This window comes from Eschrichtius robustus, chromosome 19, assembly GCF_028021215.1.
Source record: "Eschrichtius robustus isolate mEscRob2 chromosome 19, mEscRob2.pri, whole genome shotgun sequence".
NCBI lineage: Eukaryota > Metazoa > Chordata > Mammalia > Artiodactyla > Eschrichtiidae > Eschrichtius > Eschrichtius robustus.
The window spans coordinates 24839362-24858888 of NC_090842.1; the positions used below are offsets into that span (position 1 = coordinate 24839362).

General features: G+C 38.4%; 1 protein-coding gene across 4 annotated transcripts in view; it reads left to right on the forward strand.

Annotated features, from left to right (window-relative positions):
* CDH8 (cadherin 8) overlaps positions 1-19527 on the forward strand; it is a 370300-nt gene that overhangs the window by 332124 nt on the left and 18649 nt on the right. Inside the window, exon 11 of one of the 4 annotated variants that reach the window (XM_068527306.1) lies at positions 8486-8547. The exons of the other annotated variants lie outside the window; for them this stretch is intronic. Coding sequence (XP_068383407.1) covers positions 8486-8532 — 47 coding nt within the window. The 3' untranslated portion in view covers positions 8533-8547. Of the gene's footprint in view, positions 1-8485; positions 8548-19527 lie in introns of those variants that run through there. 4 annotated transcript variants of the gene reach the window in all.

A 19527-nucleotide genomic window follows, 5' to 3' on the forward strand; every position in this document is an offset into this window, starting at 1 on the left:
CTCTAGTCGCAGAGAGCGGGGGCTACTCTTTGTTGCGGCGCACGGGCTTCTCATTGAGGTGGCTTCTCTTGTTGTGGAGCACAGGCTCTAGAGCGCAGGCTCAGTAGTTGTGGCGCACGGGCTTAGTTGCTCCGTGGCATGTGGGATCTTCCCAGACCAGGGATCGAACCCGTGTCCCCTGCGTTGGCAGGCAGATTCTTAACCACTGCGCCACCAGGGAAGTCCCTAGACATTCTTTTACACAGATAGCTCTGCAGGAAGGAATCTATCAAACTACAGTAATGATGCATAGCAGGAGTGAGTAACTAAGAGAAATACCTAACAGTCAGGTTCATAGGTACCTCAGACACTTAGGTAAAAACCTCTGATGAGAGGATCTTCATAGGATTATCCATCACATTGCCTTTGGACATTGAACTTCATGTCAGCAGAAGGACAGTCATAAAAACATTGTGTTTTCTCCCTAGATAGTGTAAACTTTCATCACAGTTTACCTGGTCGATTCAGGTTTATGCCAATTGTTCCAACATTTTAGTTGTTAATAATGACCTCTTCTGTTTCCAAAGTATTTCAATGATAAATTATATGGTCACTTAACCTCTAGGCTCCATCTGCATTCCTATTATAAAAAAATCACTGATTTTTGCTAAATATTAACAATTTCCAAGTGAATAACAATGTGCTTCCCCTGAACACCACTTTATCATTATCTACATGGAAAAAATATCCAATAACTGTCAGTGTCTGGCAAGCTAGTTAAGAAGGCGATCCAGGTGATCATGAAATGTTGATTGAATAGTTAAAATGTATACAAGTTGTGCATTTTTACTCTTATTCAGCAAGTTTTCAAAGAGTGTTATGACTGAGTACTGCAGAAGCTATCTTTCATACAGTTTTCCTCTTACTCATCCATTCATATACACTTAACACATGTCGACTGAGTTCTTGTGGCTTATCAAGAGCAGGTATTGCGACAAATATGAGGGATACAGAGATCAATGTCCTGATCCATATCCTTAGCAATGCTATTGGAGTTCTTATCTATTTTGCAATCACTGGTTTGCTTGTCTTAAGTCTGAGGTTTTCAGAGGGCAAACAAGATCTGAGACAAAGGGATCTCAATAAGACTGGGGTGGGAAAGGGGGAAAATGAGGATTTCTAGGAGAAAGAGATGACTGAGCTGAATCTTATAGGAATTGCCAGATGGAGAAAGTAAAGACTGAGTGGTGCTTCAATCCAAGAGAACAAAACTGGGAAAGAAAACAAGATTATGCAGATGCATAATGTATATATGGTCAATTACATTGTCTGATAATGCAGATAGAGAAGTTCAGTTCAGCAATGGCCCAGGCATCCTAAAAATGAATATGGCCCTTTGCCTTATTAGAGGCTTTGAAATTAGAAAACAAATAACCAAGACAACGGGAGGGACAAACACAGGGTGTGACTAGAACACAGAGAAGGAGCTCTGATAGTCAACTCTGAAAGCAGTAAACCTGGGCTGATTCTTCAAGGTGAGTGTACTTATCAAAGGTGCATGACTTACCCAGGTAAGTGAAAGTAGGGATCATTCAAGACAAAGGAAATGGCTTGGTTAGACAGCCATATATATATAAGGGAACTATAACCTCATTGGCGGTACCAAACTCTATTGTGAGGGGGCATGCAGGCATTAATGACTAAAAATGAGGCTGGAGAGAGACCCAGGGAGATTTTGAAAAATTACTGGTGAAGGCTGTAACATAAGAAAAGAAGGAGGTAATTCTTACAGTGATTTTGTATGCTGTAATCAGCCTTGTAGGAGTCACTCACCTATAATAATCTATTCCTGTTAGAAAAAATAAAAAATCCCAGAGATTCCAAATATGAGCTATACAGATATGTCCATTCTATCTCTGTGTTTTCTTAGATTGGACAATGATCTTAGAATCAGCATATGGTCCTGTTAATGGACATGTTACTTGGCAGAGGAAAAAAAATAAGCCAAGTGAAAAGACCAGCAAGCTGCGAGATTTATTGCAAACGTTTAATCGATAGCAACTGTAAAGGTGTGTGTGCTTATCAAAGGCGCATAAATATTTCACAATTCCCATTCCTGCAAACACTGACCAAACTTTAAAGATCGTATCACGCATATTGATGAAAATGGCATTCTTTCAAACCTCATGTTGCTCATGTGAAATAGGAGAGCTTATATAGATGAGAGAGACCATTTTAGTGTCATCTCTATGTGTGAGAAAACTCCTTTAGCGGGGGGCAGGGGGGTTTATAACTTCCACCACTGTGCCAAGTTATTCCAAGGTTTCAGAAAGCCAGTAGTGACAAAATTGTAACAAGGGTCAATAAAGAATCCAACGTTCAAGACAAGAGGGAGAAGCACTATTAACCTTTAGAATCTATCTTTATACCTCCTTCTCAATAATGCCTCCAAAAGTTAGCTACTTCAGAGACCCTCTTGACCCAGGTAACTTGATCATCTTTAGAATATGGATATTGTACTGCCACAATGCCAGTATAAATCCCCTGTGATCCATTATTCAACAAATGTCCAGCATACTTTCTTGCACCTATACATCCCAAAGAATGTCAACTTTAGTGGAATGGCAGTAAGAATACAGACATAGACAGCTATAGTTTAACTGGCTAACTAACATGAATTCAAGTTCCTAGAAAGTGGAAGGCAGTCTAGATTAGTGGCTTTCAGTTCATGGTTAGATCATTGTATCTCAGCTGTAACACGTGTTAGTGATGTGACCGTGGGCAAGTTAGTTAAACTATCTAAAACTCAGTCTTTATCTAAAAAAAAAATTAGTAAAGCCATTTTCATAGAATTTTTGTGATTTATGTTTATAAAAATCTTCAGAAGGACTCAATAAATGTTTTCTCTGTACCAAAGTGCTGGCAATTATTATCATCATTGAAGCAAAACAAAATCTACAATGATAATAAAAACATAGTATGTATTGCTTCTTGGCTTACAAAGCAATGGTTTCACTTTCCTTGCCTTGTTTGTTCCCCCACAAAAATCCATGAGGAGATATTGTTATCCTCATTTTAGAGCTATAGTATCTAGGGCTCACTGAGGTCGAGGTTAAGTTGTTGCCCTAAATCACAAAGCTAATAAATGCTAATTAAATGGTGGAAGCAGAATTCCAAGTCTGTATGCTGGGGGTAGGGGGAGGATTCAAAGGAGAAAATGGAGCTTGGGGTACAGTTTGGCTAATGTTAATTGCATGCCTCTTATGGACCAGGTACTTTATATATCTTATCTCATTTTAGCTTTATGACAATCCTGAAAAGATGGTATTCCTTGCTCCATTTTATATATGTAGAAATTTAAGTTGAGTCATGTGAAGGTTTCCAAGGTCACAGAAGAGCTAATATTCAAACTCCAATCATTTTGATTCTAAAGCCCTTAGTATTTCATTATGAAATCTTGTTTTGGGTAACAGAAAAGATGCCGGTTTCTTAAACTGTCAAATGAAGTGGAGGACCACACCTCGACATTTTGAAACAACCTGCCAACCTATGTTTCAATGAAGCTCCCTCTACCCTGTCTCCCCATCACTTATGTTTCTCACCCCTTGGGTTCTATACTTAGGCTGTTACATATTGCAGGCATTCGAAGTGTATGGTTTGGGGCTGAAAGAGGCAATACTTGGAATTAGAAGTAAACATAAGCTCTCAGAAGGTAGTTCTGCTGCCCACTCAAAACCCCCCTCTTCTTCCCCCTACCCACTGCCCCAAACCCACTGCAGAACTTTGGCTAAAAAATATTTAGGCATAAAATAGGTTTAAGATTTCTTACACCTTTGAAAACTTTACTTTGAAGATGATAAGGACCATTTGAATTGATGTTAAGGGTGGCCCATCCACTAAAAGGCAGCAAGAGGGAAAATGCTCTTTTTAACTGAGTTGCATTTTCTCTGTCAATCAACCTGAGGTCCCTCAGTACAGAGTATTCCCTAGCTTGGGAGAGAGCAGAAGGGAACTCACGCTGTTCAAATCGTCACATCTCCACTGTCATCTCAGTGGGATCATTCTGCAGAAACCCGAGCCACGAGGGGATGCTAACGGTTACCTTCAGACCTCAGGATTGCTGCATTTGGAGGTCTCCCAGATAGCATGCACATTTCATTTCCTCCAACTGTTCAGTGGTCCGCCAACAGCATGAAAAAGGAAGCACTTGAAAAAGGAGCAAACTCTTCCTTTGTAAACTGCTTTAAAAACACACTGCTTTGCAGACAAGTCTGGTCCCTGCAGGAGGTTAGGAGTGTACAGAGAATTGCTGCTTGTACCTGCCTTGAGTCCTTATATTCATAGGTGAAGAAAGCTAGGCTCTTTCATTAGAGTTTCCAAGGGCACATATGCAGTAATTCCATCCTTGGCTTGCATCTGATCTGAATGAATGGGGTATAAATTAGCCGTTCTGGCAGAGAGGTTGGAATGATGGAGATAACACTTGCATGTGACATAATAAAGGGAAAAAGACAACACGAATAGGTATGTCCATCTCCTTGCTTCCTCTACTGGTCCAGCATAGTTTGGAAGTTTGTTCTGAGAAGAGATTTCAAAGTGCTTAGAACACGAGTTCTGGGGACAAAAAGACGTGGATATGAGGCCCTCTCTAAGCCAGCTTTATGGGGTGAAGTATTCTCATTTGCCAAAGGAGGCTGTTGATTTTCCTCACCATAAGAAAGGAAATAGTACATGATAAAATAGCACATAATAAAAATAGTGTATGATAAAAAAGAATATGATAATAGCTTAATGAGATGAAGCTTAGAAAGACTCACCACAATTCCTAGCTTATCAATTATGCATATTCAAAAAATCACTAGACTTCACTTAGGCTAGTACTGTTACTTTCTCCATTTTACAGATGATAAAACTGAAGCACATAGGGGTTAAGCAACTTGCCCAAGGCACTTAACTGATAAATGCAAAGCCAGAGTCAAACCCAAGCAGTCTGACTCCAGAATGCACAAGCAAAGACATTGTGCTAGTGTTTCTTATAGTGTGAGATTAGGATAATAATTCCTGGTGGGAAGGTTTGTGTGAGAACTAAGGAAGTTATAGGTATGAAATCAACTTGTAGGGTGTTTAAATTGATAGTAACTTCTTCATGACATTCATCAAGACCTTCACAATGTCCTTTAAATTCACGAGAATAGGCTTTCGTGTCAGGAATCCCAGATACTCAGAGTCCTGGTCTATAAAATGGGTATAGCATACCTTCATTTATGGTGAAGATTGCTGGATAGAATCTGTATATGTACAGCTCATGTTAAAAATGGAGATGAAAAAAAAAAAAAAAAAAAAAAAAAAATGGAGATGAGCTTTTTGAACCCTAGGAGATTTATAACCAAATTTTTTGGTTTCAAAATGGGGTGAGGACTGAGAATTCCCAAATTTCATTCACAATCACATTTCATCCCTTTTTCATTGTGGCATGAAAGGAAGAGGGAAAAGAAGTCAGACTAAAATTAATCCATTGTAAACTAGGTATACTGTTCAATGATTCAATGAATCTACTTCAACATTTAAGGAAAGAATATCAATACCATTTTAAGGTTTACAGTACTGAGGGGAAAGAAATTATGTAATTTGCATACAATAATTTTATGGTTAGGAAGTTGTGGAGTTGTTCTACAGGACCCTTCATGAAACCCCACAGTTGCTGCTTTCTTCAAAAGTGCCTGGCCCCTGTTAAGAAACTCTTTATTCCCCCTTGTTTCAAAAGCTATTTGGTTAAGCATAGATTCTGCTTTCAAATCTCCGAAGGACACCTACAAGATGCAGAAATGTCCTTGTAATTTCGAAACACATACTGCCTAAACTAAAATGCATTAACTCCAATAAATAAAAAGAAACACAAATCCCCAGCCCTGTCAAGGTTTCCAGCTGCAAGACTTCCAATTAAAAATTTCTCCTTTTCTTCACTCAAGTAACATTTCCAGCATAGATAACAATTTTACTGCGACATCTTTAATACCATTAATTATTTGATCGTTCTGCAGAGAGCTTAAAAGGCTGTAGAAGACAGTGACAGACCCGAGGTAGGTAGGTGGAAGGTTACACAGCGGGAATAGCTAGCGATCTGAACATATTAAAGTGAGTGCCCCAGAATTAAAGGAACCAGATGAGGGGCACTTACAAAGTAACACTTGAACACAAACCAACTGCTGATTTTTTAAATAAGGACTTTGGAATGAGAAAGTGGATTTTCAATATCTCTTTGGCTTTATTTTCACAGGCAAAATCAAACGGATAATTGAGGCAATGAGTACTGGGAACAGTGCCTTGTACAGAGTAGGTGACTAATAAATTTGAGAAACGAATAATTCAGGCAAAAAAAAAGAATCCGACTGTCATGAAAACGGAGTAAGAAGTATGGAAGCATTCTCGCATAAATAGTGATCATTATTTGAATAACTGCCTAAACATTCAGATTGCCTTTGTTCATAGATGTGGCTTTACTGTGGTTTTGAGAAATCAGATTCACTGACCCAGAAATATCCCAACATAAATAAGACTTTTTGCTTCAGCTATGTATGAGTGAAGTCTGGCAACTTCAAATTTATTGTTTCCCCAAATGAGATAGCCTGGGTGGATGAGAACATTCATCTTTCATTCCACAAACATTAAGACTTTACTATATCCTCGTTGCTAGATTCTTCAGATATAAAGTCATTGAAGACACGACCTCTGCCCTCAAAGGAATTTACCATTGTCAAGTGAAAAAAAATGCACAACATGAGAGTTGTGAGTTAAGTTTTACTTGGGGCAAAATGAGGACTGTAGCCCAGGACAGAGCATCTCAGATAGCTCTGAGGCACCGGTTACAAAAAGGTAGAGGGTAAGGTCAGTGTTATACATGATTTTAGTGAGGGGGGGTACATGCAGTCAAGCACACGTTGGCAGAGGCTTGCTGCTTGTCATGAGGAACAGATGTCACCGTTAATGATTTTAGTGCTTTTCTAGATAGGAGGAGATGCAAGAATTTGGGCTCGTAAAATCTTCTCCTGAAAATCTCTATCTGATGACCTGTTCTGCCAGTTTTTCCCAGAGCACAGAGTGCCTCATTCCTGATCTCCGCCCTGAACTCCTTCCAGGGCGTGTTGAAGATCAGCGACTGCAGTAGCTAGTGACCTAATCCTTGTAGAGGCAGGTGGCAAGGGACAATTTATACTTGGCACCATTTACCTCTGATGCATACAGCAGTAATCCATTAAGTTAGTTTCATTCTCAGGTAAGACAGCAAGTTCTGCTTTGATTTAGAGCCACTGATTCTGCCCTAAAAGTCAACAATCATCTTCCAAGGTAAGTTGTGTGGACCAAGGCAAACCCATCTCCTTTGGTGAGGGCAGCACCAAGGGAAGAGAAAACCCAGAAAAGGCAATAATAATAATAATAATAGTTATTGTTATTACTATTATTTTAAAATTGACATCGTTACTATGTGTCTGGTCTGTGTTAAGCACTTCGTCGTGTCATTCTCACTATTAGCCTGTGAGTAAGTGATATTATTATCCCCATTTTATATAAAAGGAAACTGAAATCTCAATGTTTGAAAAAGTCTTAGAGAAGCTATGCAAATGCAAACGTGAGGTCTCTTCTTGATCTCTTTGATTTCATCTCCTTTTACTCCAGCCATGATCCACTTCACTCCACTACTCCCAGTCACAATGGCTTCCTTCCTGCTGAACTCATTGAACTCACCACAGGCAGACTCACCTCTGGGTCACTGAACTTATTCTTCCCTCTCTTGACACACTCTCCTACCCCCTGCCCCACCCCCCTATATCTGAATGCTGGACTCACTCACCATCTGCCTCAAATCTGCTCAAATGTCCCAAGAGAGTCAGGCCTTCACTGAGCATGCTTTTCTCTAATTTCCTCCTCTATTCCCCAACCTCCTTTATTCTTCTCCATAGTGATTTTCACCTTCTATGATACCACACTGGCCAAGCTCTCACACCCAGTTCTTCTGCTATCCAAACTATGTTGGATGCAAGTTGTAATTTTTTTTTTTTTTTTAAATAGGACCCTTTAGAGAAAAATTCTTTGCTTTCAAATTCTCTCTGTTCTCAATTGCTGAATTACTTCACAAAAGAGTGTAGCAATTTGACCAGAACTATATGACTGTGCCCCTTCACACCATTGCCAATAAAGGGTATTATCATTCTATGTTTTTTAAATGTTTGCCAATCTGATGGACATCACATGGTGTCTCACTACAATTTACTTTATAGGATGCAACATTTTTCAGGTAATTAACTGGTCATTTGTGTTTCTTCTTTAGAGATCACTTGTTCCTTTCCTTTGACTATTTTCTTATTTTGTGTAATATTCCTTTCCTAATAAATTCTTAGCACAGTGCTTTGAAAAGATTCAACCGAAAATAAAAAATTCTCTCTGCTCTCAATTCAATTGTCCAAGGACCTACTAAGACAACAGATATCACTCTGATTACTTAAAACAGGAAATGTAATGCAAGACAGTGGTAACAAAGATGATAGAAAATGCTGAGAAGCCAAACAGCGGAGGCAACCTAAATAGTGACAACAAAAGGAAGTTTCTACTGCCGCTAAGCAAAGAGAGAAAGGGAAGATGCAGAATTACTGGAGCCCATGGTCATCCTGGAGTTCACTAGAAAAGTTAGAATCACAAGAAGCCAAATGAAATAAGGGGGAGCTGAAGACACTGAGGAGGTTCAGCTGCTACAGAAATGCCACTTGAGGTAGAAAAGAAGGGAGATGAATAACATAACTTGGAATCTCGTTTCCTTCAGCCGCTGTCTCCCATTAGCTGAACTCAGCCAAACTCTGGATGATACAGGGTCTGTTAGGTCAGTACCTCTTACTGTGCAGAGCAGAGCACTGGACCCTCAGAAGATGGATCTGGGTGCCAGCAGTCAAATAACTGGCACAGTCTCGGTGATGAATTAGGCTTCAGGTTGGCTCTAAGTACCCTTGATATAGACCCTCAGTGTAACCTGGCTTCCTTCTTACACAGCACATGCCAAAAAATGTAGTTAATGAAACATGTGTGTGATTTCTGCATTTGTTATTATCATTGTGTTTAATTATGCCTCCTACTAGATTATAAACTCCATGAAAGCATCTAAACCTTTTTATTGCCATGTCTATAATGCCTAGTCTTTAGGAAAACCTTCACAGAGTTCTTTGCAATGAATGCCTGGTGAATGGATGAATGAGAGTGAATAACCCAAGATTTAGCAGCACAGCGATTTATACACTCTGTCATCACATTGTAATAATTACTTGCTTATTGGTTTTAGTCTATGTCCTAACCTCATCTTCTAACTCCAGAAAGGCAAGAATGTACAACTGATCTCAAGTTTTGAAAGAAAGTATTATTGCCTAGTATCACAGCATAATCATTCATGCCATATCTATGAAATCCCATATATTTGTGGAAAAACAGGAGAAAAAGGCAATAAAAAATAAACCATTTCTTCTGAACACCACTAGTGGTGAGCTAATTCTGGAGAGAAGTTATTCTCAAAGATCTCTTTGTTCTGTGTTCCATTGGCTTTTCTAGAATTACCAAATACAGGGCCTACCTTTCCTCATAGCTGATGAGGGTGATTAAAATAATGCCTTTTATAAAGAAATTGCAGGGCTTCCCTGGTGGCACAGTGGTTGAGAATCTGCCTGCTAATGCAGGGAACACAGGTTCGAGCCCTGGTCTGGGAAGATCCCACATGCCGCGGAGCAACTAGGCCCGTGAGCCACAACTACTGAGCCTGCGCGTCTGGAGCCTGTGCTCCGCAACAAAAGAGGCCACGATAGTGAGAGGCCTGCGCACCGTGATGAAGAGTGGCCCCCGCTTGCCACAACTAGAGAAAGCCCTCACACAGAAACGAAGACCCAACACAGCCAAAAATAAATAAATAAATAATTAATTAATTAAAAAAAAAAAAAAAGAAATTGCAACTGAGCAACAAGAAGCTCAAATGGATATCAGAATCTTTCCATCTGTAAGACCCTTAATGGGAGGACAGTCAGAAATGTGTGACTATGAACTCTATCAGTGAATGCAATGCATGATGAAATAAATATCTACAATCAGCACCTCTAGATAAATACATAATGATACTCTAATGTCCTTGGAGTATCAAAGGACATTGATATCCAGATAGTGTACTTGTAAGGGCCTCTTTCAGCACGCTTTTCAGAAAATCCTTGATTGTGGTTGGTTAGAGCAAGCCAAAGAGTGCTAGGAATTCAAATTTATACTTCCATGACTACTGTAAGCATGACACTGTATTTGGGGATCTACGTGTATTATGTCATCAAATTCTCATTTAAAAGTATAAATGCCTCCTTGCAAAGGTTCATGAATTAAATCATGTGTACCATTTACTGACTTTAGGGTTGGTACTGTGCTATAGTTTTTACATATATAGTACTATCTCTGACCTTTCTAGAACTTCTACAGGTTATGTCTTATTATAGCATTATTCAGTTACAGGACTAGAAATTCAAAGAGGTAGAACATCTTGCCCAAGTCCACAAAGCTTCTAAAGAGCAAAGATGTAATTAGAAAATAACTATCTATTTTTTAACATTTCGTATGGAAAATATCAAAAGTATATAAAACTTTTTGAACTCCACATACCCATATCTGAAATTTCAAAAATGGTTAGCTTATGCCAAGCTTATTTCATGTATTTCCTCACCACTCTTCCTGACTTGTATTTCTCTGAAGCAAGTCCCAGATATGATATCATTCATCTATCAATATTTTAGTATATTCTATCTAGACTCTTTTTTAACGTAACAACTTTTTGGACATATAAAATAAATGTTTAATGCAGAACTAGTTATTACTGAGAAGTGTTAAAACCTACCACTCACTTTCACTGTGAATTGCCACTGGCAAACCACCCATTTCAGCCCACACACGGATGGTCAATCATTGTTCCAAAAGTTAAACAGAATCATAACAGATGCGCCATTAGCGTATTGGACAGGAACAAGAATTTACAATGAAACAAATGTAGGTCAAAAAACAAGCGCTGTATTTTTTAAATATTTTTTAAAAATTTATTTATTTATTTTTGGCTGTGTTGGGTCTTTATTGCTGTGCGCAGGCTTTCTCTAGTTGCGGCGAGTGGGGGCTACTCTCTGTTGAGGTGCGCAGGCTTCTCATTGCGGTGGCTTCTCTTGTTGCAGAGCATGAGCCCTAGGCACGTGGTCTTCAGTAGTTGTGGCATGTGGGTTCAGTAGTTGTGGCTTGTGGGCTCTAGAGCACAGGCTCAGTAGTTGTGGCACACAGGCTTAGCTGCTCCACGGCATGTGGGATCTTCCCGGACCAGGGCTCGAACCCATGTCCCCTGTATTGGCAGGCAGATTCTTAACCACTGTGCCACCAGGGAAGCCCAGCGCTGTATTTTTTAAAAACACCTTTGCTTTCAATATAAGGGCTGTGGGGGAGGAGGAGAGTAATTGAGGAAAAACACCATAACTATTATGAATTGGAGATATAATTGCAGGTATAGTAAGAAGTTTTTTTAAAAACTGGAAAATGCTCAACTGCCTAAACATGATAACAAAAGTAACTCAAGAATTTAAAGCATCACTTCTACATATTGCCGTGGGTATTGAGATCTTGGCAAATGAGTGTTTAAAAGTAAGAATGCAGAGCAATTAGCAGAAAATCCACATATGACATCTCTTGGGAGTCTTTTTGAACCAGTTTCATTTATCCTTAGATTTTTAATATTTTCCATCTCAAATTAAAAAATAACATAAAATTACTATTTTTCCTAATAAATATACTCTCATTGCTTTTGATAACTAAAAAGTAATGAGCTGTTAAATGTCCACAGAAATTGTTTTTAGTCTTAAATGGCTTCTCATGAAAGGAAAAATGCTGTAACTCTTTTCAGATTTTCACACACACACACGAACGATTGAATAAGCTCTTTTCTGTTATAGAAAGGCAAGCTAAACAGCAGGATCTACTTATTGAGTAGTGTGAATATCTGTTTTTCAAAATGTGGAATATCTTCAGAAGCTTTTCCTTCTTTACTTGGAGAGATTATTTTTCCAGAGATTCAATGAATGTTTCTATAGTTTTTGCAAAGCCTTATGCATACTAGTAGGATCATCCAGATAACCATATGGGACTCTCCTAATTTTAGAATCCAAATATTGTCAGCTGTCAATCCATGCACAGTATTGCTCACAGGAACATTCTGTGGATTGGCCTTAAGGTCATGATGCTGACTTTGCAACTACTCTTCCAATCTTCGTGACTTTTTAGTAAATTTCCAAAGTTGTACCACCATCACCACCATCTAATTTTAGAACAATCCTATCACCTTAAAATGATGAATAGATGTGCTGACATAGAGGCTAAAATTCCATCTCAACCTCATTTTGAGAGCCAATTAAATTTTTAATTTTCCAAAATTGGGTGTTACTGTCATTTATCCACTGATATGTGGTGCCACTTTCTAATTTATGTAACATAGCAACCGAATGTGGGATCATCTTAAAAAAACCCTCAGTCCTAGAAAAATGAGGGACCCAAATAAGATAAGCCTAAGAGCTGAATTGGAGACTTTTTAGGGAAAAATGTTTTGCATCAAATGAGTTAAAGTTGGAGGTTGCCAGTGGGGGAATGAAGAACACATGAAACATCCCAGTAAGTAAAAGTACTAGCAATTTCTGTCTGCGGCATTACCGAGGGCACAAGCAGAGCCCAGACTGGTGGTGATTGGCAGGACTTTCGCATGGTTTAGAAATAGGAATCAGAATTTACAAAGAGAGATAGAGCTGCCAGAGTCATTCAGAAGGCCTAGAAAAGTTTCCTGGGTCTTGGTGCTCAGGCTGGGTGTCAGGCCTGAGCGTCTGAGATGAGAGAGCCGAGTCCAGGACATTGGACCACCAGAGACCTCCCAGCCCCACATAATATCAATCGGCACGAGCTCCCCAAGAAATCTCCATCTTGACACTAAGACCCAGTTCCATCCAAAGGCCAGCAAGCTCCAGTGCTGGATGCCCCATGCCAAACAACTAGCAAGACAGGAACACAAACCCACCCATTAGCAGAGGGGCTGCCTAAAATCATACTAAGTTCACAGACACCCCAAAACACACCACTGGATGCGGCACTGCCCACCAGAAAGACAAGATCCAGTCCCACCGACGAGAACACAGGCACCAGTCCCCTCCACCAGGAAGCCTACGTGAGCCACTGAACCAACCTCACCCACTGGGGTCAGGCACTAAAAACAACGGGAATTACAAATCTGCAGCCTGCGAAAAGGAGACCCCAAACACAGTAAGTTAAACAAAATGAGAAGACAGAGAAATATGCAGCAGATGAAGAAGCAAGGTAAAAACGCACCAGACCAAACAAATGAAGAGGAAGTAGATAGTCTACCTGAAAAAGAATTCAGAATAATGATAGGAAAGAATCCAAAATCTTGGAAATAGAATGGAGAAAATACAAGAAACGTGTAACAAGGACCTAGAAAAACAAAAGAGCAAACAAACAATGATGAAAAACACAATCAATGAAATTAAAAATTCTCTAGAAGGAACCAATAGCAGAATAACTAAGGCAGAAGAACAGATAAATAACCTGGAAGATAGAATAGTGGAAATAACAGCCACAGAGCAGAATAAAGAAAAAAGAATGAAAAGAATTGAGGACAGTCTCAGAGACCTCTGGGAAAACATTAAAAACATCAACATTCAAATTATAGGGGTCCCAGAAGAAGAAGAGAAAAAGAAAGGGTCTGAGAAAATACTTGAAGAGATTATGGTTGAAAAGTTCCCTAAAATGGGAAAGGAAATAGTCAATCAAGTCCAGGAAGCGCAAAGAGTCCCATACAGGATAAATCCGAGGAGAAACACGCCAAGACACATATTAATCAAACTATCAAAAATTAAATACAAAGAAAAAATATTAAAAGCAGCAAGGGAAAAACAACAAATAACATACAAGGGAATCCCCATAAGGTTAACAGCTGATCTTTCAGCAGAAACTCTGCAAGCCAGAAGGGAGTGACAGGACATACTTAAAGTGATGAAAGGGAAAAACCTACAACCAAGATTACTCTACCCAGCAAGGATCTCATTCAGATTTGACAGAGAAATTAAAACCTTTACAGACAAGCAAAAGTTAAGAGAATTCAGCACCACCAAACCAAGATTACAACAAATGTTAAAGAAACTCCTCTAGGCAGGAAACACAAGAGAAGGAAAAGAACTACAAAAACAAACCCAAAACAATTAAGAAAATGGTAATAGGAACATACATATTGATAATTACCTTAAATGTAACAGGATTAAATGCTCCAAACAAAAGACGTAGACTGGCTGAATGGATACAAAAACAAGACTCGTATATACGCTGTCTACAAGAGACCCACTTCAGACCTAGGGACACATACAGACTGAAAGTAAGGGGATGGAAAAAGATATTCCATGCAAACAGAAATCAAAAGAAAGCTGGAGTAGCAATTCTCATATCAGACAAAACAGACTTTAAACTAAAGACTATTACAAGAAACAAAGAAGGACACGACATAATGATAAAGGGATCAATCCAAGTAGAAGATATAACTGTAAATATTTATGCACCCAACATAGGAGCACCTCAGTACATAAGGCAAATGCTGACAGCCACAAAAGGGGAAATCGACAGTAACACAATAATAGTGGGGGACTTTAACACCCCACTTTCACCAATGGACAGATCATCCAAAATGAAAATAAATAAGGAAACACAAGCTTTAAATGACACATTAGACAAGATGGACTTAATTGATATTTATAGGACATTCCATCACAAAACAACAGAATACACTTTCTTCTTAAGTGCTCATGGAACATTCTCCAGGATAGATCATATCGTGGGTCACAAATCAAGCCTCGGTAAATTTAAGGAAACTGAAATTGTATCAAATATCTTTTCCAACCACAACACTATGAAACTAGATATCAATTACAGGAAAAAAAACTGTAAAAAATGCAAACACATGGAGGCTAAACAATACGCTACTAAATAACCAAGAGATCACTGAAGAAATCAAAGAGGAAATCAAAAAATACCTAGAAACAAATGACAATGAAAAAACAACGACCCAAAACCTATGGGATGCAGCAAAAGCAGCTCTAGGAGGGAAGTTTATAGCAATAAAATTCTACCTCAAGAAACAATAAAATTCTCAAATGAATAACCTAATCTTACACCTAAAACAATTAGAGAAAGAAGAACCAAAAAAACCCAAAGATAGCCGAAGGAAAGAAATCATAAAGATCAGGCCACAAATAAATGAAAAAGAAATGAAGGATACAAGAGCAAGGATCAATAAAACTAAAAGTTGGTTCTTTGAGAAGATAAACAAAATTGATAAGCCATTAGCCATACTCATCAAGAAAAAAAAGGGAGAAGACTCAAATCAACAGAATTAGAAATGAAAAAGGAGAAGTAACAACTGACACTGCAGAAATACAAAGGATCATGAGAGATTACTACAAGCAGCTGTATGCCAATAAAATGGACAACCTGGAAGAAATGGACAAATTCTTAGAAAAGCACAACCTTCTGAGTCTGAACCAGGAAGAAATAGAAAATATACACAGACTGATCACAAGCACTGTAATCGAAACTGTGATTAAAAATCTTCCAACAAACAAAAGGCCAGGACCAGATGGATTCACAGGCGAATTCTGTCAAACATTTGGAGAAGCGCTAACCCCTATCCTTCTCAAACTCTTCCAAAATATAGCAGAGGGAGGAACACTCACAAACTCATTCTACGAGGCCACCATCACCCTGATACCAAAACCAGACAAAGATGTCACAAAGAAAGAAAACTACAGACCAATATCACTGATTAACATAGATGCAAAAATCCTAAACAAAATACTAGCAAACGGAATCCAACAGCACATTAAAAGGATCATACACCATGATCAAGTGGGGTTTATCCCAGGAATGCAAGGATTCTTCAATATACGCAAACCAATCAATGTGATACACTGTATTAACAAACTGAAGGATAAAAACCATATGATCACCTCAGTAGATGCAGAAAAAGCTTTCGACAAAATTCAACACCCATTTATGATAAAAACCCTCCAGAAAGTAGGCATAGAGGGAACTTACCTCAACATAATAAAGGCCATATATGACAAACCCACAGCCAACATCGTCCTCAATGGTGAAAAAATGAAACCATTTCCACTAAATCAGGAATAAGACAGGGTTGCCCACTCTCACCACTATTATTCAACATAGTTTTAGAAGTTTTACCCACGGCCATCAGAGAAGAAAAAGAAATAAAAGGAATCCAAATCGGAAAAGAAGAAGTAAAGCTGTCACTGTTTGCAGATGACATGATACTATACATAGAGAATCCTAAAGAGGCTACCAGAAAACTACTTGAGCTCATCAATGAATTTGGTAAAGTAGCAGGATACAAAATTAATGCACAGAAATCTCTTGTATTCCTATACACTAACGATGAAAAGTCTGAAAGAGAAATTAAGGAAACACTCCCACTTACCGTTGCCACAAAAAGAATAAAACACCTAGGAATAAACCTACCTGTAGGCAAAAGATCTGTATGCAGAAAACTATAAGACACTGATGAAAGAAATCAAAGATGACACAGACAGATGGAGAGATATACCATGTTCTTGGATTGGAAGAATCAACATTGTGAAAATGACTATACTACCCAAAGCAATCTCCAGATTCAATGCAATCCCTATCAAACTACCAATGGTATTTTTCACAGAACTGGAACAAAAAATTGCACAATTTGTATGGAAACACAATAACCAAAGTGATGTTGAGACAGAAAAACAGAGCTGGAGGAATCAGGCTCCCTGACTTCAGACTATACTACAAAGCTACAGTAATCAAGACAGTATGGTACTGGCACAAAAACAGAAATATAGATCAAGGGAAAAGGATAGAAAGCCCAGAGATAAACCCATGCATATATGGTCACCTTATCTTTGATAAAGGAGGCAAGAATATACAGTAGAGAAAAGACAGCCTCTTCAATAAATGGTGCTGGGAAACTGGACAGCTACATGTAAAAGAATGAAATTAGAACACTTCCTAACACCGCACACAAAAATAAACTCCAAATGGATTAAAGACCTAAATGTAAGGCCAGACACTATAAAACTCTTAGAGGAAAACATAGGCAGAATACTGTATGACAAGTCACAGCAAGATCCTTTTTGACCCACCTCCTAGAGAAATGGAAATAAAAATAAACAATTGGGAATTAGTGAAACTTAAAAGCTTTTGCACAGCAAAGGAAACCATAAACAAGATGAAAAGACAACCCTCAGAATGGGAGAAAATATTTGCAAATGAAGCAACAGACAAAGGATTAATCTCCAAGATATAGAAGCAGCTCATGCAGCTCAATATCAAAAAAAAAAAACAACCCAATCCAAAAATGGGCAGAAGACCTTAATAGACATTTCTCTAAAGAAGATATACAGATTATCTACAAACACATGAAAGGATGCTCAACATTACTCATCATTAGAGAAAAGCAAATCAAAATCACAATGAGGTATCACCCTCATACCGGTCAGAATGGCCATCATCAAAAAATCTGCAAACAATAAATGTTGGAGAGGGTGTGGAGAAAAGGGAACCCTCTTGCACTGTTGGTGGGAATGTAAGTTTATACCACCACTATGGCAAACTATATGGAGGTTCCTTAAAAAACTAAAAATAGAACTACCATACAACCCAGCAATCCTACTACTGGGCATATACCCATAGAAAACCATGATTTAAAAAGAGACATGTACCACAGTGTTCATTGCAGCACTATTTACAATAGCCAGGACATGGAAGCACCCTAAGTGTCCATCGACAGATGAATGGATAAAGAGGATGTGGTACATATATACAATGGAACATTACTCAGCCATAAAAAGAAACAAAAGTGAGTTTTTGTAGTGAGGTGGATGAACCTAGAGTCTGTCATACAGAGTGAAGTAAGTCAGAAAGAGAAAAACAAATACCGCGTGCTAACGCATATATATGGAATCTAAAAAAAAAAAATGGTTCTGATTAACCTAGGGGCAGGACAGGAATAAAGACACAGACCTAGAGAATGGATTTGAGGACACGGGGAGGGGAAGGGTAAGTTGGGACGAAGTGAGAGAGGAGCACTGATATATACACTACCAAATGTAAAATAGATAGCTAGTGGGAAGCAGCTGCATAGCACAGGGAGATCAGCTTGGTGCTTTGTGACCACCTAGAGGGGTGGAGTAGGGAGGATGGGAGGGAGACGCAAGAGGGAGGGGTTATGGGGATATATGTATACATGTAGCTGATTCACTTTGTTGTATAGCAGAAACTAACACAACATTGTAAAGCAATCATACTCCAATAAAGATGTTAAAAAATAATACTAGCACTTTATATCTCACTCTGAGGGCATCAGCAACAAATTACAGCTATACTAGCCATGCAAGATTGTACCCTTTTCTTTGATTCGTGTGTTCCCCGGGACAGATCACAAGGAGGCCAGAATTACATATAGCAAATACCTGACTGAAAGCGGAAGCAGAAGGATAGAGACAGAAGAGAATTTATATCCTACTTTTGGAGGGCTGTCTTCCAAGCCTGAAGCAAAACCAAGCCTGGAGAAGGCAGATGTTTTAAATTAAATGTTAGGCGATTTTAAAAGTCATCTTTATTGACATATAATTGACCTACAATAAACACTCTTTTAATTTAAGTGGAGTCTTACTCCTTAACATGTAGTTTATTTTTTTACCTTATATTTTACTTTATAATTTAGTTTGTATTCATCTTTGAGGCTTTCAAGTAGAAATTCATTGGAAAGTATGAAAGTATGAAATCCAAATATTCTTAAAAGATTGCAATGCTTTGCTTTATTTCAAAGCTAAAGTAACTGATAATCTTACATATATTAATAATAATGACTATTGTTTTAAGTTTCATTAAACACTGCACACTTCAGACCCTGAAAATATACTTTAGATTTAAAAAACACATTTACCCCTCAAAGACCTCCTGACCCTCATTTCCTTAATTAGTAATTTGGGCACAATAAGAGTACCTGCTATGACCTTGGGGAAATTATTTGAAAATGCAACGAGGTAAGTAATGAAATTAGGGTGCAAACACAATTAGGAATGATTCCAAAGCCCGAACATTATCTAATATGACATTCCGAAGCATTCTGAATACACATCCTAAAGAAATTACACCTAATATAAACTTTTCAGGAATTAGGAAGTTGAAAAGGGAACAAATTCCCTTAAAATTCTCTTTATCTGTTAAGCATACCTCTTATAATTCCAAAATGTGGAGAATCTGATGGTAGGGATCTTTATATCACTGCCCACTGCTAGAAAATACCACACATTCATTGTCAATGGGGGCTGGTAAGCTTGGAAAATCAAATACCATCTTAAGAATATTTTAAAAGACTCATCAAAAAATTCCTTTTATTTTAAAAGAAAG